General features: G+C 43.5%; 1 protein-coding gene across 5 annotated transcripts in view; it reads left to right on the top strand.

Moving 5' to 3' along the window:
* USP34 (ubiquitin specific peptidase 34) overlaps window positions 1-24,851 on the top strand; it is a 234,500-nt gene that overhangs the window by 118,662 nt on the left and 90,987 nt on the right. For all 5 annotated transcript variants that reach the window (XM_053247423.1, XM_053247433.1, XM_053247443.1 and 2 more), the window contains 13 exons: window positions 1,969-2,123; window positions 2,225-2,338; window positions 4,696-4,795; window positions 4,970-5,129; window positions 6,800-6,926; window positions 7,018-7,165; window positions 11,976-12,076; window positions 13,574-13,783; window positions 14,235-14,360; window positions 15,270-15,392; window positions 15,835-15,918; window positions 16,628-16,714; window positions 24,304-24,504. In XM_053247423.1, coding sequence (XP_053103398.1) covers window positions 1,969-2,123; window positions 2,225-2,338; window positions 4,696-4,795; window positions 4,970-5,129; window positions 6,800-6,926; window positions 7,018-7,165; window positions 11,976-12,076; window positions 13,574-13,783; window positions 14,235-14,360; window positions 15,270-15,392; window positions 15,835-15,918; window positions 16,628-16,714; window positions 24,304-24,504 — 1,736 coding nt within the window. The remainder of the gene's footprint in view (window positions 1-1,968; window positions 2,124-2,224; window positions 2,339-4,695; window positions 4,796-4,969; window positions 5,130-6,799; window positions 6,927-7,017; window positions 7,166-11,975; window positions 12,077-13,573; window positions 13,784-14,234; window positions 14,361-15,269; window positions 15,393-15,834; window positions 15,919-16,627; window positions 16,715-24,303; window positions 24,505-24,851) is intronic.

Genomic DNA, 24,851 nt, shown 5'->3' with positions numbered 1-24,851 from the left:
GCACTATAGGGAGATGCTGAAAGGCATCATCTCATACTATGTGGGAGATGACAATGATAAACCCCTCCTTTATTCTACCAAAGAAAACCACATGGCTCTGTGGTTGCCAGCACAACTTTACCTTTACTGTCCTTTAGAAGTCATGCATTAGGAATGTGCAAAAAAAGGATTTTGAAAAAAGGAAACATTTAATCAAAACTGGCCGAACCACAGTTGATTCAACAAAACAAACTCAAAATGTTTCAAGTGTTTAGGCCATAGGGAACAATGGGGAAACTCGAAACACACCATTGTTTTCCATGGATAGCTCCTAGGGGCACCAAAGTGGGTTGATTGTTAGGGCATGATGGGTGCTACCTACCACTCAACCCACAAAAGAAATAGACAAGTGGGTGGTTTTTAATTTTTAACCTTCCCTCAAACCCCCATAGGATCCTATGAGGGTTTTGGGGAAAGGTTTTCTCGAGTGGGTCACATCTTCCATCTCAACTTCCAAGTGCTGAACCTAACAGTTTGGAGGCTCAACTATTAGATGACATCCTCCTAAACAAAAGGAAAGAATAAACAAGACACAATATAAATGCAAATGGAAGAGATTATCATGCCATGCAACTCATAAGGGATTTGATCCCTACAAAATCTCTTTATCAGTCAAGGTCTACTATATCTGACAAATCTAAAAAGTTCAGGTCTTTCTAATGTCTCTATGAAAGTTCATATGGCTGCACTCTCAGTGAATCATCCTAGATGGGATACTCTCTATCCTCTCACCCTGACTCAGAGGTTCCTGAAGGGAATCAGTAACCTTTTCCTCCCGTAAAGGGAACCTATAGAACCTTGGAGCCTCTTTTTAGTTTTATCCACACTCACGGAGTCTCCACGTGAACCCCTAGACTCTTCTCTTAATTTGCTATAATTAAAAACTGTTCTTGGTTGCTGTAATATCAGCAAGGTGCATCAGTGAACTAACAGCTCTCAGAATTGACTCCCCTTTCACACAGTTCTTTCCAGACAGGATTGTCCTAATATCAGATCCAGCATTCAAACCCAAAGTGTTCTCGGACTTTCACTTGAACCAAGACATAGTCTTACCTTGCTTTTTCATGAATCCTTCTTCATGAATCCATCCATACCTTTACAAAAGTCTATGCACTCATTAGATGTCAGAAGATCCATGTTGTACTATATGGAAAAGACTAAAATTTTCAGACCTTCTCACAAGCTCTTTGTTTCCTTTGGGGGAAAGAATAAGGGACATTCTTTCAATTGACAATCACACAGGCTGGTAGAGCTGATTTTTATGTGCTATAATAAACAAGATGTCCAGTCTCCTTCCAGAGGCAGGGCACACTCAGTTAGAGTAGTGTCTACATCAGCAGACCATATGTCAGGCATAAGTATGATAGACATTTGCAAAGCAGCTACGTGGTCGTCAGACCTTCCATTTGTAAGACATTAAGCTATGGATATTCACTTGGGTGGAGGCCAACTTGGTCGGGCAGTTCTTTAAAAGGTGCTGTAGCTACATTCTAGCACCCGTCACCATTCAGGTGAGATTGCCAATCACCCATTTTGTGAAGGGACATGGATCACCTTAAAGATAAACAGGTTGCTTACCTGTAGCAGGTGATCTTTTTGGTGATCCATGTTCAGTCACAATACCCTCCCGACCTTCCCTGCTGCTAGGATACCTCCACAATAATAATTGTTGACCTGTCTTCATCCATCCAAGTTTCTTCATTCATTGCAGTTAGCCAATCAGGAACATTGCATTTGGCCAATCAGTGCACATTTTTGTGGAGCCGAAGAGTGCCTCAGGGAGCTATGGAATTCTTCTGTAGGGGTTACTGTGCAGGCACAGAACCCATTTTGAGTGTGCACATGGATCACTAAAAATATCACTTGTTGCAGGTAAACAACCAGTCCTTTCTATTTGAAAGTTACGTCAAATGCTGTTTTAATCTCTAGGATTGAGTCTGGAACAAGTGGACATACTATGGCACTGTCTGGTAGAAGATTCTGAATGCTATGATGATGCACTACACTGGTTTTTAAATCAAGTACGAAGCAAAGACCAGCATGCCATGGGAATGGAAACCTACAAGCATCTTTTTTTAGAGAAGGTAGAAGGAAATCTGCCAGTTATACATAATGATTAGTTTTTCTGTTTGAAAACAAGCTTGAATTTTTTCCTCTTTAAACTACATCATTTTCTTTTATATAGATGCCTCAGTTAAAGCCTGAAACGATCAGTATGACTGGATTAAATTTATTTCAGCATTTATGTAATTTGGCTCGACTGGCTACCAGTGCATATGATGGTGGTTCAAATTCTGAGGTAAGCAAGTTATAATTTCCCTTGTAAGTTTTAAATTACTCTTCAGATATTTAAGAAATAGGCTTTAGAATATTGTACAATCTTAACTCATTGATTATTGATTGATTGATTGTTGCATTTATATACCTCCTTTCATTAAAAACAATCTCAAGGTGGGTTACAAAAGTTAAAAATCATACAATAAAATGACAATAAAAATATTAAGCTAAAAATATAAAAACAAACCAAATTTAAAATCTATAAAATACAAGCATAAAATCTATACACGGATAAAAACACATAGAAGCAGCAATAAATACAATCATGTAAAAGCCTGGATAAAAAGCCAAGATTTAACAAGCTTTCTAAAAACTTTGATGGAGTCCAAGGAGTGAATGGCCACTGGGAGAGCATTCCAAAGTCTGGGGGCAACAACAGAGAAGGCCCTATCCCGAGTGCATGATAGCCGAGCCTCCCTCATTGTTGGCACCCGGAGCAGAGCCCCCTCAGATGACCTCGTCAAGCGGGCAGCAACCCTTGGGAGCAGGCGGTCCCTCGAAGTACCCTGGGCCCAAATCGTTAAGGCCTTTAAAGGTCAAAACCAGCACCTTGAATTGGACCCGGAAACGAACTGGCAGCCATTGCAACTCTTTCAAAATGGGTGTGATGTGCTCCCATTGGGCAGCTCCAGATTAAACCCTAGCTGCCGTGTTTTGCACTAGCTGCAGTTTCCGGATATTCTTCAAGGGCAGCCCCACGTAGAGCGCGTTACAGTAATCCAGCTGTGACGTGACTAAGGCATGGGTAACTGTGGCCAGATCTGCCTTTTCGAGAAAGGGACGCAGCTAGCGCACTAGCCAAAACCGTGTAAAGGCACCCCTGGCCACCGCCTCCACCTGAGCTTCCAAAAGCAGAGCTGGGTCCAGTAGTACCCCCAAGCTGCGTTAACTGAGCAATGTTAACTGAGCAACGTTGCTTAAATCGGGTTTTCAAACTTGCGTCCCCAGATGATGTTGGACTGCAACTCCAATTATCTCCAGCCACAATGACTGAAGGAGTTGTAGTTTGACAGCATCTGGGGACTCAAATATGAGCACCCCTATCTTAAGTGATACTGTGTAGCCTTAGGTCCTTACATAAAGCCTGCTATTTTACAACTACTAATGCAAATACAACCTATTGGTTAGGGAATTATGACCATCAAAGATTCTGGTGTTGTGAATTGTAGAGGGAAGCAGGGACACTGATGTTTCTCCTTTAAAGGGGAAGCCATTTGTGAACCTTTCTTTGGCATGGAGCTAGATGAAGCTATATCCAGCCTTATGCCTCTGATATTTGAGATGTGGTATGGGGTGGTAAAAAATTGCTCTTGATGATTGTACAGAATGAGGTAGAACTTAAGTTAGAGGAAACGTAAATAAATCAACTGAGCTGCTTCAGAAAACTGGATTTTCTTCTACTCAATCTCATAAATTGGAATTGGGGATTCTGAAGCAGGAGATATGGAGCAGCCTTGGGAAACTGAATTACAACAAAGCCAAGAATGAGAATAGGTTCCTGCTGTGGGGGGTGGTTAGGCTGGCACAGTGTTTGAAGAGACATAATGAGTTAATAGTCATGGCAACAGACTGGCTTTGAATCAAAGGCTTGAACCTTGCCAGAATTTTGATTTTTTTCAGCTGAGGGAATAAGTGGGATTATGGTGAGATTTGAAACATCGCACCTATAGTGCTTATGAGTGCTCGTGTGGTCTCAGCGGCTAGTGTGTGTTCTCTAGATCTGGAAAGCCTCTTTTAAATCCCACATTGGTTCTAGTTGCACAACAAAAGGTTGGCCTTCCTTTTAAGGGGTAAATTTAGTAGTGTGTTGAATTTTCCCAATTTCTGCTTTTTCTCCCTGTCATCATCCTATTTTGGTTTGTCTTTGCAAACTGATCAGGAAGGGAATAAAAAGCCTGCATTATTGAATGTAATGTTTTAGTCACTAGACCTAGTAGGTAGGTAGGTAGGGTGTATGTGTGTGTGTGTAAATCAGTGATATTAATTGATATTGTAAAAGTAGTAGTAGTAGTAGTAATAATAATAATTTTAAAATGTTGATAGCCATCCCATAACAGATAGTTCTCTGGGCGATTCACAACAGTAAAAATATCCGATTAAAATAACGTAACGCAAAACAAATTACAATAGAAAATACAAAATTGTGAAAGGCACACAAAAGTGGGGGGAGCATGAAAGGGAGAGAGCAAGGTGATTTTTTCTGGCATTTGTCTGTCTTTATTATCCCCATCCACCCACAGACACATACAATGTTACTGTCAGTAGCTGCAGTCAGTAAGATTACATAACAAACGACTAATTTCTCATTTCGTTTTGCAGTTGTGTGGTATGGACCAGTTCTGGGGCATTGCTTTAAGAGCGCAATCTGGAGATGTGAGCCGTGCAGCTATCCAGTATATCAACTCCTATTATATTAATGGTATGCATCAGTTTGACATACCAATTCTGTGCCAAGTTGAAGGGAAATATTGAATGCCTTTGTTCTTTTTCTTATGGGAACAAAATAAATTTCATTATGTTTGTGGCCATAATGAATGCACAATAGTTACAGTTCATAGTGCTGTCAGACATTTACTTCTAAATGTTCTTTCAGGTAAAACGGGTCTAGAGAAAGAACAAGAGTTTATTAGTAAGTGCATGGAGAGTCTAATGATCGCGTCAAGTAATCTTGAGCAAGATTCACACTCAAGCCTCACCATTATTGAACGAGGGCTCCTGATGCTTAAGACTCATTTAGAAGCTTTTCGGAGAAGGTAAGTTGTGTCTTAGTTCAGGGTGTGATAACGCTTGTTACCTTTTTCATACCATTTCAGTTAGTAGCAGACTTTGAATTGTTTGACATAAGCCCCATCCTTAACAGGAAATTGCTTAGAAGTGAAATATTACTTAGTTTGAAGTGTGGAAAAAGAAAAAAATGCTGCTTCATTTATTAGGATGAAAATCTGTCTTGTGAAGTTAAAAGGCAGAGTAGGTCAAGACCCAGAATAGGGGTGTGAACGGAACCGCGGAGCTGCGGTCCGGCACTGGGGTGGGGGGTTCCATTAAGGGCGGGGGGGGTTTACTTACCCCTCCCGCCGCTTTCCAGCTTTGGCGCCGTATTTTCTGTAGCAATGGGGCGGCAGGATAGCTCCCTGCCGCCCCTTTCCCCACTTGACTGCGTGCCTCCTGTAGCAATGGGGCGGCAGGATAGCTCCCTGCCACCCCTTTCCCTGCTTGACTGCAAAAGGCGTGTATGCAGAAAGATTGGTATTTGTGTGCGCGTGCGCAAAAGGCTTCTTAAAGCCTTTTGCAGTCAAGCGGGGAAAGGGGCGGCAGGGAGCTAGCCTGCCGCCCCATTGCTACAGAAAATACGGCGCCAAAGCTGGAAAGCGGTGGGAGGGGTAAGTAGACCCTCCTCCTCCCTTAATGGAACCCCCACCCCAATCCATCTGAACCCGAACCCCCCGGACCGGTCTGGGGGCCTGTAGGATGGCCTCTGGACCGGTCCGGGCACATCACTAACCCAGAAAACCCACCTCTGAAGGGTATCTTAGGCACATGCTAATTTCACCCCATGGAATTCACTTGGTTTTCTTTTGACTGAATGAAATGAATAAGTTTGATTAGTCAGCTGACTATGTGAAAGCCTTTTTAAAACCCATGAAAACAAAATGGCATAATGTATATAAAATAATAAAACCCACAAAAAAGCATAAAATATAAATTTAAGAGCAAAATGTTAAAACTGTTCTTTTAGTATTTAGTAAAATTCTCAATTATAATATCCTCAGATTTGGTTCTCTTTTGAATAGTTGACCCTATGCCACATCTCAGACTGTTTTTGAGATGTCGTTTAAATTCATAGATGGTTTGAATGTTGCTTAGCTGGATGAGAGGCCCTTCCCCCATCTGCTCTAGCATTGCTCCCAGGATAGGAGTCTTCCCTAGCACCTGATGAAGCAGCAAGAGAGCCCGGACCTGAGGAAGTAGTTTTTACTGTCATCATCCACCTGGGCTTTATTTGCCTGAAAGTATCTGAACTACCAGTTGATTTATTGCATTTAAAATGATGCTGTTATCTTTAGCTGCCTTGTACTTCTTTTAACAGGAAAAGGGTGGGATAAAAATCAGTTTTAAAAGATTCAGTAAGCTGCTTTGGGAGTGATTATGTCAGAAAGGTGCATGAAAATAAATTGGCCTTAGAACTAATTTTATGTGGTTTGGATCCTGGCCAAAATCTAGAGAAGCACAAGATAAAAACAATTTAGAAATCCAGGGAATCGCCTTCCCTCTATTCATTATCAGCTTCAGCCCAGCCTCAAAAGCCAACCTGAAAAAGAAAGTCTGAAAACACTTCTGAAAGTCACACAGGCAGTTTAGTTTATATAAGCCACAAACTGTCAGTGGTTTTTCTTTGTATATGTTAATATTGCTTCACCCTCAGGTTTGCATATCATTTGAGACAATGGCAAATTGAAGGCACCGGCATCAGCAGCCATTTGAAAGCACTGAGCGACAAACAGTCATTGCCTCTTAGGATAGTTTGTCAGCCAGCTGGACTTCCTGACAAGGTACATTCCGGTAATTTGTTTTCCAAATGAGCGTTATTTATGTCCTGTGTCCTTTGGTTATTCTCAGCTAAACTCAAGTGTTATGTTTCAGATGACAATAGAGATGTATCCTAGTGATCAGGTAGCAGATCTAAGAGCTGAGGTTACACATTGGTATGAGAATTTGCAGAAAGAACAGCTAAACCAGCAAGCTCAGCTACAAGAGTTTGGCCAAAGCAGTCGGAAAGGAGACTTCCCAGGTAGGTTTTTAAGCATGTGTCATAATTTTACATTGGACCTTTCTTATTAGCCCACCCATTTGAGGTTTTTTTTTTTGTTTTTTTTTTAAATTTTAATGTCTACTGAGAGAGAAATTCACTTCATGGCAAGGTTCTGTTCTAGCAGGCTTTCAATTTCAATTCAGACTGCTTCAATTTTAATAACTTTAAACAGTCTCAGGAATTTTCAGACTTGCATCAAGCATACAGTAAAATTCTACTGATGCCAACCATTATTGTCCTGATATATGGACTCCTTAATTCCCAAATTACTTCAAGCTGCTCATATAAGCAGTGCAGATAACCTTGGTTTTTTGTTTTTGCCAGAATGTAATCGTCGCTAACAAAAGATTATTTTTTTAGTGATCATTTTCTCCAAAAGCCTTTTCAAATCCTTTCCCTGTAATTAAGTACGTTAGTAAGGCAATCTTGGAGGAAACAGATTATCTAGACCCATTTCAGACTGGCTTTTTGAGTGGGCTGTGGTTTTGAGACTGCCTTGGTTGGCCTGATGGGGTGATCTTCAGTTGGGTATTGACAGAGGGAGTGTGACTCTGATTATCGTTTTGGATTTCTTGGTGGCTTTAGGTACTATCGGCCATAGTATCCCTCTGGGTTGCCTGAGGGAGGTGGAATTGGGTGGCACTGTTTTACAGTGGTTCCATTCCTACCTCTCTGACAGATTCCAGATGGTGCCGTTCGGAGACTTTTGCTCTGCAAAGCGGGAGTTAATGTATGAAGTTCCACAAGGCCCCATAATGTCTCCAATGGTTTTTAATATCATAAAGAAACCTCTGGGGTAGATCATCAGGAGATCTGGTGCAAGGTGTTATCAATTTGTTGATGACACCCGAATCTATTTCTCCATACCAACTTCATCAGGTAATGGCATAACTTCCCTAAATGCCTGTCTGGAATCAGTAATGGGCTGGATGAGAAACTGAAATTGAATCCATATAAGATGGAGGTACTGACTGTGGGGGTCAGAACTCGAGAAATGGTTTAGATCTGGTGGCGCAGTGGTAAAAACTGCCGCCCTGTAACCAGAAGGTTACAAGTTCGATCCTGACCAGGGGCTCAAGGTTGACTCAGCCTTCCATCCTTCCGAGGTCAGTAAAATGAGTACCCAGAATGTTGGGGGCAATATGCTAAAATCATTGTAAACCGCTTAGAGAGCTCCGGCTATAGAGCGGTACATAAATGTAAGTGCTATTGCTATTGCTATTGCTATCTTTGTGGAGATCCGGTATAATTCACAATGTGAGCTTTGCGCCTGCGCATTAGTTCCCACAGAAGGATTCACAAGCTCCTCAAAGCGCACTGAGGCTCCACCCTTCATGCGTGAAGTGTGCTCGGTATTTGTGGCGGCGGAGCACTTTCTTGCTCAGTTCCTTCTTGACCACAAGGCCCGAGTACTTTCCTCGGGATTCGCTCCTCGGCTGTGCTTGGTTCCTGAAAGAAAAAACTTTAACAGTTTGCTCTTAAAGGTTTTTTTCTGACTTTGAATAGTTTTTTACTACTCCTTGTCTCACAGATTGGACTTGTTTGTCCTATTTTCAGTCTTAATGGATTCTTAAAACAAACAAACAAACCATTTAAGCAGTGTTCCTCCTGCTGTGGGACCCTTCCCTTCTCCGACAAACAGAACCCCTGCCTGCTTTGCTTTGGAGAAGATCATAATGTTCACACCTGCAAAATTTGCTTATTGTTTTCTAAGCAAACTAGAAGAAACAGAGAATTGGATTTAAGGGCTGCCTTATATGAACAGGGTCTACATTCTCTGATCCTGATGCCATGGTCCCAGCTCCCACCGATGTTGTTGACTTTGACATTGTTGAAACCGAATTGGACTCCGATGTCTTCCCTGTTAAATACTGTGCAAGGTGCTTTTAAGAAACCTTGGGATGTCCCAAAAAATAGCTGTCATAAGCACCAGAAGAAGCACAAGCACCAGGAGGACAATTCCTCGCCCCAACATAAGCACCGCAAGGCTTTGTCAACACCTACTTCACTGTCCTCAACCTTGGCAGTCTCTCATAAGTCTACACTTCCAACAGCCTCGACATCGACCCATGCTTTGCCCTCAACATCGATTCATCCGTCAACATTGACTCATTCACTGTGTTTGACTTCAACTGATCTACATCGATGCCAGCAACACCGGTCTTAGTTTGGACAATGACTCTTTCTGTGGTTCAGGTTGTTCACTCTCACTTGTTCTTCTCCAGAAATAATCAAAACAGCTTCTTCCGGTCCTCCTTCGACCACACTAGTACCAATCTTGATGGCAGTATTGGTCCAGGCATTGGCCTCAATGCCAACCCTACTACCCAGCTTTTTTGGAATCCCACTTTCATCAACTTCAATTGTGGCACAGATGTTGAGTGAGTCTGCATCACCTAAAGACCAGCTTGCCCCTTCGTCAGTCTTCATGTCGCCCGCCTTTGGGACCCATTTTCTTTTGACACCTTCAGTATAGAAAGATTTCCCTCTGCTATAAGACATTGATTCCATCCTTGGATCCCTGATGACGACACCATCTGAATAAACTTTTAAGGGCTTTTCCTTACATACTCAATGTTGATGAAAGGGCTGCATCCAGCATTCCGCCTATTCCTAAGATGCCTTCTGCCTCGCCAGTGAGAGCAACACCAGCATGCTCTCTCTCTCTTATCTTCACTTGCTACGAGAAACAAGAAATGAATTTGCCTACCACTATTATGGCTTACTCTTCCAGAGCCATGGCCACGGCAGCTCACCTGTCCCTCATTAATTTATCTGATGTTCGTAAAGTCGCTACTTGGACCACCGACTTGCCCTTTGTGAAGCATTACGCCTTAAACATCTGTTCTGTGGCTGAGGCTAGTTTTGGACGAGCGGTACTAAAGAAAGTCCTCTAGCTTAAAATCCTTAAGCCCTCTTCCTCTTAAGGGAGCTTGTTAAAACCCCTGTTGTGAAGGATATCAGATCATCACCAAGTAAATTGGTTGCTTACCTGTAACATTTGCTCTTTTGGTGACCTGGTATCATTAACACCCGCCCAGCCTCCCCACCTTACGGATGTACTTACCATACTACCATACTTAACCTGCTTCATGTCTGGTGAACTCAAGTCTGCACAGCAGCTGTTCAGGAACTGAGCAAGAAAACACTCCTACGCCAAAAACACTGAGCACGCTCCACACTTGAAGGGGCAGAGCTTCAGAGTGCTTTGATGAGCTTGTGAATGCTTCTGCGGGGACTATTGCGCAGGCACAAAGCCTATGTCAGTTATACTGGATCACCAAAATATCAAAGGTTACAGGTAAGAAACATGTTTATCTGCCTGTTCTAGATGGGGTTATACTCCCCCAGAAAGAACAACTACACAACTTGGGAGTGCTCCTGGATCCAGAACTCTCTCTGGTCTCTCAGGTTGAGGCAACAACCAGGGTTTTTTTTTAATCAGGTTTGGCTATGGCAGCTATGTCCTGGAGGAAAATGACCTTAAAACTGTGGTACATATGCTGGTAATTTCCAGGCTTGATTACTGTAATGCACTCTATGTGGGGCTGCCTTTGTATATAGTAGTCCAGAAACTACAGTTGGTTCAGAATGTGGCAGCCAGACTGATCTCCGGGATAAAATGAAAATATAACACTAATCTTGAAAGAATTGCACTGGCTGCCAGTATATTACCAAGCAAATTACAAAGTGCTGGTTATTACCTATAAAGCCCTGAATGGCTTGGGTCCAGGGTGTTAAGAGAGTGCCTCCTTTGTCATGAACCTCCCGTACATTAAGATCATCTGGGAAAGTCTGGTTATAGTTACCACTGGTGGCTACACAGGACCTGGCCTTTTCTGAGCCTGCCTTGGGGCTCTGGAATGCCCTCCTGTTAAAATCAGTGTTTCTCCATCTCTGGCTGTTCTTTAAAATACCCTCAAATACTCTCACCTGTTTTCTCAGGCATTTAATTTACTTTAATTGGTTTTATAGCATAAAATTGTGTTAATCGTTAACCGCTTTAAAGGGTTTCGTGTCTTGGTGGTTTTTGGTGGAGAGGGAGAGTGCTCCTGGCTCCCCAGTGCAGCCAACTCTGACTCCAAGGGTAGTGTCTACGCCTTCCCCTTCTAAAGAGAACTGGCCCCTCCTCACTGGGCGCCACACCCATACCAGCCTCACAAGGCCCAGGACTCCACCTAAATCCTGCGCTTGTGTCTCACAAGACTTGTGAGGACAGTCGGGGGATGGGGTAAGGAAGCCCTGGCCAGTGATGAGGGCCAGTTCTCAGAGGAAGACCTTCCTCATGCCGGCCCTCCCTCTGGCAGTCGCTCACTCTGTGGAGATGTCACATTTGTGCCAGTCCCCGCTGCAGGGAGAGCGGCCAGCACTCAAGGAGCACACAAGTCGCAGCAGCTCCGGTCACATTCGTGCTGACCCCTGCTGCGGGGGGAGAGGTCAGTGCTCAAAGAGTGCATGAGCTGTGACAGGCCCAGCCGGCAATCAGGCTTCTTGGCTTCTGCTGGAGAGAAAGGCCGGTGTTACTTTTCTTCTCTCCCCTTCTTTGCCACTTTGGAACTTAATCCCCAGATTTCCAGTGAATTAACATCCTGTTATTCGCAGTTTCGTTATCCACTGTGGTAGGCAAGAACCAAACCTCCGCCGATAATGAGGTCCACCTGTAATAATAGTTAATCATAGAATCCAACATGAATGAAAAATGCTATGGGTTGATCTCTGTAGTGATAGCAAAAAAACTCTACTGTGTTTGAAAAACAAAGCCAGACAATGAAGCTTGTGCTCTGTTTAGGTGGTCTCATGGGGCCTGTGAGAATGATCTCTTCCGGGCATGAACTGACAACAGACTATGATGAGAAAACTCTTCATGAATTGGGCTTTAAAGATATGCAGGTATTGACAAACATACACAAGAAATAAGTTTACACTGTTTACATGATGGTGATTTGTGTACATGATATTGTATGGAGTTCCATAAGCAAAAACCAGACAGGTTTCAGTCCTTAAGGAGCTTGCAATCTAAAAGCAGACAGTGGGAAAGGCAAGAGAGGCAGCGGGTCACTAGCTCTTTCATTGACAAGTTTCATCTACAGGCAGTCCTGAGCTAGGTTCGACCAATGATCTGACTTGGTATAAGGCAGCTTCCAGGATTTCTTATATAGGGCCATGGTTCAGTAACAGAGCACCTGGTTTGCATGCAGAAGGTCCCAGGTTCTTCCTGGTATCTCCATGTAGGGCAATGAAAAAACTTCTGACTGCTAACTCTGAAGAGCTGCTGACAGTTCAGACATACTTGAGCCACATGGCCTAATGGTTGGACTCGGTTTGTGGCAGTTTCATATCTTCACATTACATTAGATACTTGCTATTAAATTTAAGACTACAGTGTTGGTGGGCCAGATTCCACTCCTCCTTTCCTGATGGCACTATTTTGCTTTTGTTTGTTTGCTTTAATAATTAATGTCTCTGGTTGTCCACTGTGCCATGTCCATATGGTCTCACAAGATCTTGTGTTGTAATATGGCCTGATCTCTACCATGACATAATTCACCCATCCCCATCAAACATTTTTTCCGGGGGACTAATTTGTGTCTTCCCTCCTCATGCACCCCTATCTTCCTTCTGGCTATTGGAGCAAGCTTGGGATGGCCTTTGCTGTGTTTGAGATTGCTTCATGTACAAGATAGAGCCAGGAACACCAAAATGGCAATACTAATATGCGCTTGCCCAGAAATGTTTGCAGAAATCTCAGTTGAAGATAGAAAATACACCACAAAAATTGATTTGAAAGACTGGCTTATAGATATGCTAAGTTATGATATTGACTTAAATCAGGTCTGCACAGCCGAAGGCCTGGGGGTCAGATCCAGCCTGTAGTAACTTGTTTGCTGACCCACAGGTAGAAATATCTTGCAGCAATAGCACCTCAGGAAGGCAGAAAGTCTCTCTTTGTCAGTTCCCTCTTCTTTAAGCAGGCCATCACCATCCTGTGTCCTCTCTGTAATTGCCTTACAGCACAATCCTATACATGTTTACTTGGTAAACAGTGAGGCTTACTACTAAGTAAACATGCCTAGGATTGCAACCTGAAAGCAAAAGAGAATTAGGGATAGGAGAGAACTTGACATTTGTTTGGGACTGGAATGAACTCCTGTGGTGCCACTGTAGCAGACCCTGTTTTCTGGCCACTACCCTTAGTTAAAATTGTGGGTCCCTTGGCAAGGGGAAAAGATCCACAGGTAACTAATAATTGCTTTCATTAATATTTTTAATCCTTAACTTTTATCTTGGCCCCTGCATACCATGTTGTGGTTGGTTCCGGCTCACTGGGGTATTTGAGTTGTGCACTCCTGACTTAAATGAACTCCAATTCTCTTTTCTTGTTTCAAGATGGTGTTTGTATCCTTGGGTGCTCCAAGGAGAGAGCGAAAGGGTGAAGGTGTTCAGCTTCCAGCATCCTGCCTGCCACCTCCTCAGAAGGACAATATTCCAATGCTCTTACTTCTGCAAGAGCCTCACCTGACCACTCTCTTTGATTTGCTAGAGATGCTTGCCTCTTTTAAACCACCTCCAGCAGAAGTGGCTATGGAAGATAGTGAGGTAACTTTTAATCTGGCTCTTAGGTAGGAAAGTGAACTGTTGAGCTATTTGTGATTATTTGTTTTTACATTTATATCCTACTTTTTCTCCCAGAGTGATGTACGTGGTTATGTTTGTTCTCACAACAACCCTCTGAGGTAGGTTAGGCTGAGAGATAAGTGACTGGCCCAGAGTCACCTAGTGAGTTTAATGGCTGAATGGGGATTTGAACTCGAGTCTCCTGTCATAAGAGAATCAGATGCATTGTAAGACATGGGTGACTCATTAATACCATCAAAGGAGTGAATCATGCTTCTGTGGGATATTTCAGTTGTCTCTTCAGCTTTGTTTCTCAAATTCCTGTGAAATTTATATTGTGCTGCACTGCTTGTTAATTTGCCATAGAATCCCTAAAATAGTTTGGTTTATTGACTTATCCTGAGATATTTTGTGTGCCTTTGTGACTTTTCAGAGTGCAAAATGTGAAGAGCTCCACCTTCATGCAGAGAATCTGTCAAGGCGAGTCTGGGAGTTGTTAATGCTTCTGCCAACATGCCCCAATATGCTTCAGGCATTTCAAAATATTTCAGATGAACAGGTGAGTGAAGAGTAATTCCTTAAATATTTGCAGCTGTAAACACAGAAGGTTAGTACTCTCTTAAGGTGTCTTCACTCATCCTGTTTGAAACCTTTTAGAGAGGTTTGAAGGAGAAGTAACTTTATTTACAATCAGTGATCCAGATACACAAAAGCCAAAACGCGGAACACCCCTCGATAGCATTATGAAATACCTTGAATAAAATAGATCAGATTAAATATAATGATACCTCTTGCCTACAAGATTGAGTTACATCTCACCAACGGTTCTTTGTCTAATTTTAATGGCTGCTTAGCAAAAATTAGCTACTGTTCAGGTAGTCTCTACACAATTATCTGAGAGGAGAAACCATGTATAGTAAGAGTCATCCCTACCCTGGCCTATTTAGAAGAAAAGGTGTAATCAAGCCGGCATGTGAGTCTTTATAAAAGGAGCAGTATAAAATCATGTGCTGTATTGTCTCACCACAAGGACAGATACTATTTGCATGAGGCATTTTATTATACCTGCCAAAAAGTACTGCTGAGGGGATTCTAGACAGGTTCACAACCTGACACTATGATTTTGGTGTTGAGTGTTCAAATGCTGGATTTCTGGGGTGAAACTTGCCCATTGTGCTTCATGTTGTAATCCAGCAAAATTGTATTTGTGTATAGGATAACATCTGGAGGAGGGACTTCAAAGAAATCTCTTCCTATGTCTATTGTTCTCTCCCATTGATCTGTTGGATTGCAGCCATAGTGGACAGGCATAGTTCACTTTGAATATCATTTGAATAGTTTAAAAAATGTTTTCATAATAAACCAAACATTTGCAAAGTCCTAAACTAAATTATTAGTCATTCTCTCTTAGCTCAGTGTGTTGATGTTGCTTATCTTCTCAGTGGTTGTATAATTTTCATTTTTAAAGGGTAATGATGGATTCAATTGGAAAGATCTTTTGAGAATAAAAAGTGCTCATAAACTTTTGTATGCTCTTGAAATAATTGAAGCTCTTGGAAAGCCCAACAGAAGAATAAGGCGGGAATCCACGGTAATAACATCCTATGTTTCAGAATTTCATTTTTATGCCTCCAATTAGGTGCCTTTTAAAATGTTTCTGTCTTTTGTCATATCTATCTATCTATCTATCTATCTATCTATCTATCTATCTATCTATATCTATCTATCTTAAATGTACCTGCCGCTAATCCCATGTTTGGCAGCTCCCGCAAGAGTTCGCAAGCAGCTGACGGATAGGGACGGGTGAGTGGGGGGATAAACTGCTGGCAAGGAGAACAGCCGAACCGTGGCCATTGGTCAGGGAGGGTGAGAAGAAAGCCGAGAAGAGAACTAGAGGTGCCGATGCTCTGCGCCCTGCTCAGCTAGTTATGCTTATTTTTTCTATGCAAACTGCTTTGAGATCTTTTTGTTGTTGTTGAAAAGTAGTATATAAACAAACAAATAAAATATTGTTTTTGTATTTTATCTTTTAGGGAAGCTACAGTGATCTTTATCCAGATTCTGATGATTCAAGTGAAGATCAAATAGAAAATAGTAAAAACACGTGGAGCTGCAAGGTTTGATATTGCTATAATAAAATACCGTCCTGGTACTATTATTCCACTGAAGGCAGTATGTCATGAGCATCAGTGAAGCTTTAAGTTTTTATGGCAGGAGAATCCAGTATATCTGGATCAATACCTTGCTTTTTGAACTCGGCTTGCACTGCTGAACTGGTGTCCACTACCACCAACCCCAAGCCATTTTGTGAGAGATCCAGCCTATGAGCTGCTACAAGTTAAAAAAAAGAAAAAAAGAATGAGACAGTTGTGAGATAGCAGAGTTCTTGGGCTGCTCTGCTTCAGCTGTAAGTAAGGGGTTGCATCTTTTTAATGTATGTTAAAGAACAAATGAAACCCACACACTCTGCATGTAGAAAAATAGTTCACCAGGGAGAACACTGTAGCATAGCGCTTTCCCTGATGTGCTAGTTAACTACATGCAAGGAAATTTGCAGGGCAGGAGGCAGTTTTCAGAAATATGGTACAGATCCCTGCACAGCTGCAGACTGATGTGGTCTGCAGTCATCTCTGGTGCATGACTCTAAAGCAGGGGTGACTAACAAAGTCTCATTAATTTCAAAAGACGTAGTCTGCAACCCACAACTTTATTTTTATATGTGTGTGTGTGTGTGTGTGTGTGTGTGTGTGTGTATGTGTATGTATATACACACACACACACACTCACTGCATTTTACTTACTGTACCATTTATCATTTGCTTATAGTTTGTTGCTTCTGGAGGGCTTCAGCAGCTTTTGGAAATCTTCGACTCTGGGATTTTAGAGCCTAAAGAGCAGGAATCTTGGACGGTGGTAAGTGACACTTCATTCCCATTGCTCTCCTTAAGTTTATAGCTTATCTAATTCTTATTCATAAGATGACTACAGTAGGCAGGATTGCGGACCGGTTGGTGGTCATGATGAAGAACCATTGAAATAAATAGACAAGTTTGTCATAACTAAGTCCCCTTAACTTGAGTGGGATTGAGTCATGACTAACTTTGCCTACATCCTGCCCTATGAAATAAGCATGCCCATGGTTAGAAACGTTTCTTTCAGTAAGCTATTTCTGCGTAGGGAGCATGATTTTGGAACACCCCCCCCATTCAGTTTTTGTAGTGTGTCCATGGAAAGGGGTGTAAGCACAGAGCTGCTTCTCTCTCTGGATCGGGATCCGTCAAGATCCATAAGTATGGGTTCTACGCCTGCGCAGGAATTGTGCAGTAACAATGCTGCAGCTTGTCAAGGCGTTCCAGCTCTGCCTCCAGGCATACAGTGTGCTATTTAAAGGTGGACTGGATGCTATGCTCCTCAGTTCTTTTCCAGCTGCTGTTGCGTTTGGACCTCAGTCTGTCGCTCCTCTTAATCTTTAATGTTTTTCTTCTCTTTTGAGTTCATCTTTTTTTTTTAAAAATGGACTGATATTTTGGTTTTGACCCATTTCTGGCTGACGGACAACGAATGGTGATCTTTGACTTATTTCTGACTTACGGACTCCAATTGGCGTTTTTGACCCCGGAACGGACTTGGCTTACATGAATGCCTACTGTTATGGCTGAGGAAAAAAGGAGCTTTAAGAGTCATGAGGGCTGCAAAGCTAAACTCCCCCCTAAAGATCTCTATGAGTTGTGTCTTATTTGCTTGAGAGAAGAGCACATGTTGACTTGCAAGATATGTCTGCCTTTTTCAAAGCAGACACGCAAGAATCGGGCTCTTCAGCTGCTGGCTGCCATTTATGATGATGTCTTAAGCCCATCAACTCCAGGTGAGTCACGCCTATCGTTCTCAAAAACTCCTCCGAAAGCTTCCTCGATGTCAAAGACTCAAAAACCATCGGCATTGACTTTGACAGAGACTCCCTTGGCGTCGAAGGCTTCAAAACTGCCAACACCGACTTCTCAATCTCTGGGCTCGACATAGAAGCCCTCAACATCAAAGCCTTTGAAGTCTGCGACCAGTCTGCTACTGATCCCTCAACACCAAAGTCAAAGAAACCTAAAATGATTGATTTGACGAGGGAATGGACACTGTCTCTGTCAGACCTGCAACGATTTTCAAAATCAATGCCTAAGTCTAAGACCCCCCTCGACGTCGACTCTTCTAAACCTTCAATGCCGAGGAAGTTACCAGCATCGATGAACATACTTGAAACCAACCACCCTTCAACACCGATGCAATCGACATAGAGCTAGCTCGCTGTCCCTGGCGCCAGCGCCTATCGCCTCGTCAGCACCATCGACACTGACTATTGCCAACATGAGGCCTCATCAACGCCTGTGGTCCCCACTCTGTGCTTTCCACTCTTGACGTTGACTCTGCACAAGACAAGACAAGTGACTTGTATTGATGACAAGGCAAGTCACACCGAGCTGTCAAATGCCAGTACCAAGGTTCAGTATCGATGAAGCGGAGAACGAAGTGGATAGGGAGGCTGGCTTGGATCTTTCAACTGCGCACACTTTGTTGTCTCTTCTGGACTTCTCTTCCAGGACCCCTTCGACTTCGAAGTTTGAAGGATTTCTCCTCTCAAGTGCTGACAGGGCTCGCCAAAGTTCTACCAGCACAGGCCTCCTTATCTGCAGTCCACCTGGAAGGCTCAACTACCTGGCGCCCTTGTGGCTTTTGCCATGCTTCAGCAGCTGGTACCGCCCTTACTATGGCATCAATGGGGACCTGCTCCCTTGGCGCTCCATATGATTTTCAGAGTGAACAGCTGTGGAGGTCCCTCACGCTGAAATCTTACCCTGGCTAGGGAGGTTCCAAATAAAACCATCACATTTCCCTCCAAATCAACACAGACCCTTCCACCAACTGGAGTATCCCAGGCATCGCAGACCAGCTCCCCAACACGCAGGGAGGTAGGCACCCAAATAAGAACACAAACGCCACTACCTTTGAAGGCTACTCCAGAAACTCAGACACATGCTCCCTCATCTCCAGTGGGGTCTCCATCAGACCACCATGGATCCTCAGATTTTGAATCTGATCCTGAGAATGCTGATAGCTTAGTAGATCCTCCAGCTGATGTACCTCCCTCAACCTATGTTTCTCTGAATGAAGAAATCAACATATGAGAGCTATGGCAGAAGCTTTAGGATTGGATTTGAAGTCTGGACTTTCTACAATAGATGATCCTGTCTATAATTTTATGATTAAGTCTCAAACCACTCAACCTGTAGCGCTTCCAGTGCTACCTGTGATGTCTATCTAATATGGATGTGCATGGACCGCGGAGGCACGTTCCAACGCCGGGTGTGTGTGTCGCTTTAAGGGCGAGTGGGTTGTACTTACCCTTCCCGCTGCTTTCCCCCCTCCAGCGTTCCATTTTAAAGTAAAATCTTCGGGACAGCAGCAGTCCTCCCTGCCGCCTTGTTCCCTGCCAAACATGGAAGTAACGTCCGCACATGCATGTGCTGCTCAAACGCACGTGCCACTGATGCCACACACACTGCGCGGCGCGTGCATGAGCAGCGCATGCATGTGCGGACGTTACTTCCATGTTTGGCAGGGAACAAGGCGGCAGGGAGGACTGCTGCTGTCCCGAAGATTTTACTTTAATATGGAGCGCCGGAGGGGGGAAAGCGGCGGGAGGGGTAAGTGCAAACACACACACCCCAGCCCGCCCTTAAAGCAACACACACACCCCGGTGTCAGAACGCCGGACCAGCTAATACGCGAACCGGTTCGCAGGCCTCCAACATGGCTTGTGGACCGGTTCGTGCACATCCCTAATGTCCGGGGCAGCTAAGTGTGCTTGGGAAGTGCTACATACATTTACTCCTACTTCTAAAAGACTGGAGAGTTTGTATTGTATCCAAGAAAAGAACAACACCTACCTTTAAAAATATCCGATGCCAAACTCCCTAGTGATCGATTGCGCCTCCTCTTCAAAGACTGGGAGATAGCACACAACCCCATCTGAAAGGGAAGGGAGGAAGTTAGACCTTTTAGGGAGGAAAATTTACTCAACTTTGTGCTTGTCCATTAAGATTGCTAATTACTCAGCATGCACAGCCAAGTACAATAATAGCTTATGGGAATCTCTGCAAGGAGATTTGGATAATTTGTCTCCTGAGGATTTCAAAAAGAAATTCCAACAAACCCTGAAAAAGTCAGCTAGATTAACCAGACATCAGCTGAGCACAGCAAAACATCTCGCTGAGTCAGAGTCTCACTCCTTAACTGCAGCTGTCACTCTACGGAGACATGCGTGGTTACGCTCCATGAAACTTCAAAGTGATACGAAGGGGAAAAATGAAGGCTTGGCCTTTGATGGCAAAGGCCTTTTCCGTGAGAGAACTGACTCCACCATGGAGCAACTTAAAAAGTCGAAATTTACTGCAAAGACTTTTACATCTATGCCATCAACATCTACTTATGGTTCAAAATATCGGCCTTACTCCAAGAAACAGAGAACAGGTTACAGACATCAAGATCTACGGGACTATAGAAAGCAATATATTCCGTATCACAGGCATCCATACCAGGGGAAGGGCAAGATTACTCATCCCAACATGCCAAGCAGGCGGATGCCCAGAAGCATCATTGAGGTACAAGATTGCCCACTGACACCCCAGAACTCCCTTTCATTCCCACCACCAGGGGCATTAACATCTTGGCAAGTGAGCACTTCCACCAGGCTCACAATTCCATCTCTCCTGTCAGCACATTTCACCATCAAAATGGCACGCCATGCCCCTGCATGGCACCGCATAACATTGGACTGCTGGGTCCTAAAGATAATATCTTCTGGATATGTCTTAAAATTCAAAATGACCCCACGCTTTATGGGAATGTTCACACCACCACCCCTGTCATTACAGATAGAGGTGAAGGAGTTATTGGAGAAGGGTGCGATCACCCCTGTGCAGTGAGCGCACAGACGGGAAGGTTTTTAATCCCACTATTTTCAGATTCTGAAACGGGACGGAGGAATATGCCCTGTCATGGACTTGCGCCAGTTAAACAAGTTTGTTCGCGTCAAGAAATTTCACGTGATAATGTTTCAGGAGTTCCTACCGCTTCTGTATCAAGAGAACTGGCTTGAAACGCTGGATTTGAAAGATGCCTATTTCCATATTGGCATAAGGGAACAACACAGGAAATACCTATGCTTTACCATAGATGAACAAGTTTACCAATACAATGTCTTACCTTTCAGACTTTCCACCACCCCAAGGGTATTTACCAAATGTATTGCCACTATGATCTCCCATTTAAGGATGCAGGGAAATGCAATCTACCTCTATGATTGGCTCCTGACGTCCAGAGACAGAAACGAGTTACTTTCTCAGATACAATATGTTTTAACTCTCCTCCAAGACTTGGGGATCTAAGTCAATTAGAAAAAGTCTCACCTAGAACCGAAGTGTGTCATCAATCACATCAGAGTCATGTTGAACACAGAAACCAGAAGGGCATACTTACCCAAAGAAAGTTATGAGTGCATCAGAGACTTGATCCTAATGTTCCAGCATTGTCCTTCACAGACTGCTCAGCAAATCCAATGACACTTGGGCCTCATGGCGCCCTGCAACACAGTGATACACCATGATAGATACTTTATTTATTTACGGCCAATGGCCAAAACAACAACACAAACAATGCACATTATTCCAGCATTCATTAACTTAATCATTAACTTTAGCATCAATCAATGAACTATGAATTCTAATTGGTGATACAGCATGCATGGTTGAAAATGAGGAAACTGTTTCTTACAGTTTTCCTCCCAAGCTGAGACAGCCAGCACAAACATCTAGAGATATCATCACAGATACTACGCTCATGGTCCTGGTGGTCAAACGACCAGAACCTCCTGGAGGAAGTCCCTTTCCAGACTGTATCACCATCAGTCTGGTTGACAACAGATGCATCCCTGCTGGGTTGGGTTGCCAACTGCGAGAGCCATCGAATACAGGGCAAGTAGACCCCTCAACAAGCTCAATTGCACACCAACTTCCTAGAGTTGCTGGCCATCTTCCAGGCAATGAAGACTTTTCTACCACTACTACAAGGCAATGTTGTACAAGTTCAATTGGACAATACCGCAACCCTGGCTTATATCAACCGCCAGTGGGTGAACAGTGTCACAAACCCTCTGTGCTCTCATTGTCCAACTGTGGCACTGGTGCATCAGGCACCAAGTGTTTCCAATAGCCATCCAGATAAAGGGGTTGGGCAATGTCCTAGTGAACTATCTAAGTCGTGTGTTTGCACAGCAACAGCAACACGAATGGGAGCTCAAGAAGACCTTTGGATGAACCCGATCATAGACTTGTTCGCAACTTCGGAGAACACGAAGTGCAACCGCTTTTGCTAGAGAGCGGGTCATGACCCTCAGTCTCTAGGGGATGCTTTCCGGTTGGACTAGACTCTAGAGATACCATACATGTTTCCATCATGTCCCTTGATAAGACGAGTGATGGCACCTCTCGTGCATCCTTGTAACTCAATGGTGGCCAAGGCAACCATAGTTTCCACAGCTACTCAAACTGTCGGGGAACCACTACCATCAACTGCCTCAAGAGCTAGATCTCCTGTCTCAGGACTCCGGTCACATCTTCCACCCAGATGTACTCACACTCCGTCTGACCGCATGGAAAATTGTCTTTTGAAAAACATCTTACTTATCCAAAGAAAACCCTCCAATAGACACAACTGGAAGTGGCTGTGTATGCCAGGGCACATGGTTTTTTACCTAAAAAAGCGACGATAAAGGGCATACTCCTCTATCTGATTACATTAAAGATACAAGATTCAGCTAATGTGTCCCTTGAGGTCCACTTGGCTGCACTTTCTTCCAGACACCTGGGGTGTGATGGCAAAACTCTTTTCTCACACCCAGAGAGTAAAGCTTTCCTGAAAGGACTTATGAATGTGTACTCTCCTATTCGTATGCCAGTAGAACCATGGAGCATTTCATTGGTGCTCTCCGCATTAACTCAGGGCCTGTTTGAACCTATGGCGTCTTCTGCCATTGAACTCGTGTCTTTAAAGACAGTTTTCCTGCTCACTATTACCACCTCAAGGCATGTGAGTCAGCTTACGGCCTTAAGAATTTATTCCCCTTACACCAGGTTCTACCCAGTTAAGGTGCTGATGCGTATGGACCCTGAGTTTTTGTCCAAAGTAGTGTCTAACTTCCACCTCAACCAGGACATTGTACTCCCTACGTTCTTCAGGGACCCATCTACACCGTTGGAACATGCTGTGCACTCTCTAGATGTACGCAGGGCACTGTTGTTCTGCCTAGCACAGACCAAAGACTTTAGGACAACTAAGCACCTTTTTGTGGCCTACAAGGGTCCTGCCAAGGGCATTTGTATATCCAGACAAAGAATGTCCAGGTGGTTCATCGAACTCATCTTGCTGACCTACAAGTTGCAGAACATAACACCACCAGAAGCAATCAAAGCCCACTCTACTTGTGCCTAAGCTTAATCGGCTGCACACCTATTGGGGATAACTTTCACGGACATCTGTAAAGTAGCAATATGGTCCACGGAGTTACCTTTTGTTAAGCATTATGCCATAGATGTGCGCTCGGCTGCTGAGGAGAGCTTCAGGAGAAAGGTTTTGAAATGGGTGTTACAATAGCTACTACTGCACACTCCTCCTTGGGAAGCTAGCTAAACACCCATACTTCTGGATCTCGACAGATCTTGATCCAGGTAATCAGGTTGCTCAACTGTAACTGTTGATCTGGTAGAGATACGTCGACATCCATAAGACCCTCTCGTTCACCCCTCTGCAGTAGTGCCCTGCTATGTGCATACCAGTGTGCAAGCCATTCCACTTCTATGTTGCTGAACTCACCTGCTTATCCAGATAATCATCCTTTACAATGGTCATCCAAGAACTGAGGAACATGGTGCCCAGCCCACCTTTGAATAGCACGCTGTAGGCGTAGAGATGGGGCTTGGACACCTCAACAAGCTGCGGCATTGCTACTGCATGGTTCCTGCACAGAACCCATACTTATGGACGTCAACGGATCTCTACCAGATCAACAGTTACAGGTGAGCAACCTGAATAAGTGAACAAGGAAGCGAATAGCGTTGTAAATACATGTGTATTGCAACAACATCATCATCATCATCATCATCATCATTATTAATTTGATTTCTATACCGCCCTTCCAAAAATGGCTCAGGGCGGTTTACACAGAGACATAACAAACAAATGAGATGGAACCCTGTCCCCAAAGGGCTCACATTCTAAAAAGAAACATAAGATAGACACCAGCAACAGTCACTGGAAGTGCACATGTATGGGGCTCGGGTATGAACATTTCTGTAGTATTGCTTTTAAAGCATTTTGTGGTTGTAGAAACTGCAAAAGTAAATGAAATTAAAACGGCTTGTTGTGAATGCTTTTTTCCTTTTTCCTTTTCTTTGCAGTGGCTACTAGACTGTCTTGCATGCTTGCTGAAGTTGATATGCCAGTTTGCAGTAGATCCATCAGATCTAGATCTGGCTTATCATGATGTCTTTGCCTGGTCTGGAGTAGCAGAGAGCCACAGGAAACGAACTTGGCCAGGGAAGTCCCGGAAGACTGCAGGAGACCATGCAAAAGGCCTTCACATACCGCGCCTGACAGAGGTGAGAAACGAATAGTAAAACTTCAGAATGGTGACTTTGAAAGCAAGTCATCTCCTTTTAACTTGACCTTTTGTCTTGTCCGACAAATGTTGTTTGACTAGTTCTCTTGGATTCTCAGCTGCCTGACTTCTGCTCAGTTGACTCGCTTTATGAAAATGCAAAGGTGCATTTGTGTACACAGCCACACAGACAAACTCAGTTTATGCAGAGGACTCTAAGTCAAAGCAGTAAGAATATTTGACAGGACTTTAGTACAGGCTTATAGTGTTATATACAAAACTCATAGAAGTCAGCTTTTCAGGATACATGTTAAAATTATACACATGAGCTAGCAGGAAGCAATCAGC

The sequence above is a fragment of the Hemicordylus capensis genome, chromosome 1, assembly GCF_027244095.1.
Source record: "Hemicordylus capensis ecotype Gifberg chromosome 1, rHemCap1.1.pri, whole genome shotgun sequence".
Lineage (NCBI taxonomy): Eukaryota > Metazoa > Chordata > Lepidosauria > Squamata > Cordylidae > Hemicordylus > Hemicordylus capensis.
Note: the sequence above shows the minus strand (reverse complement) of the source record. Positions and strands in the feature narration are given on the sequence as shown.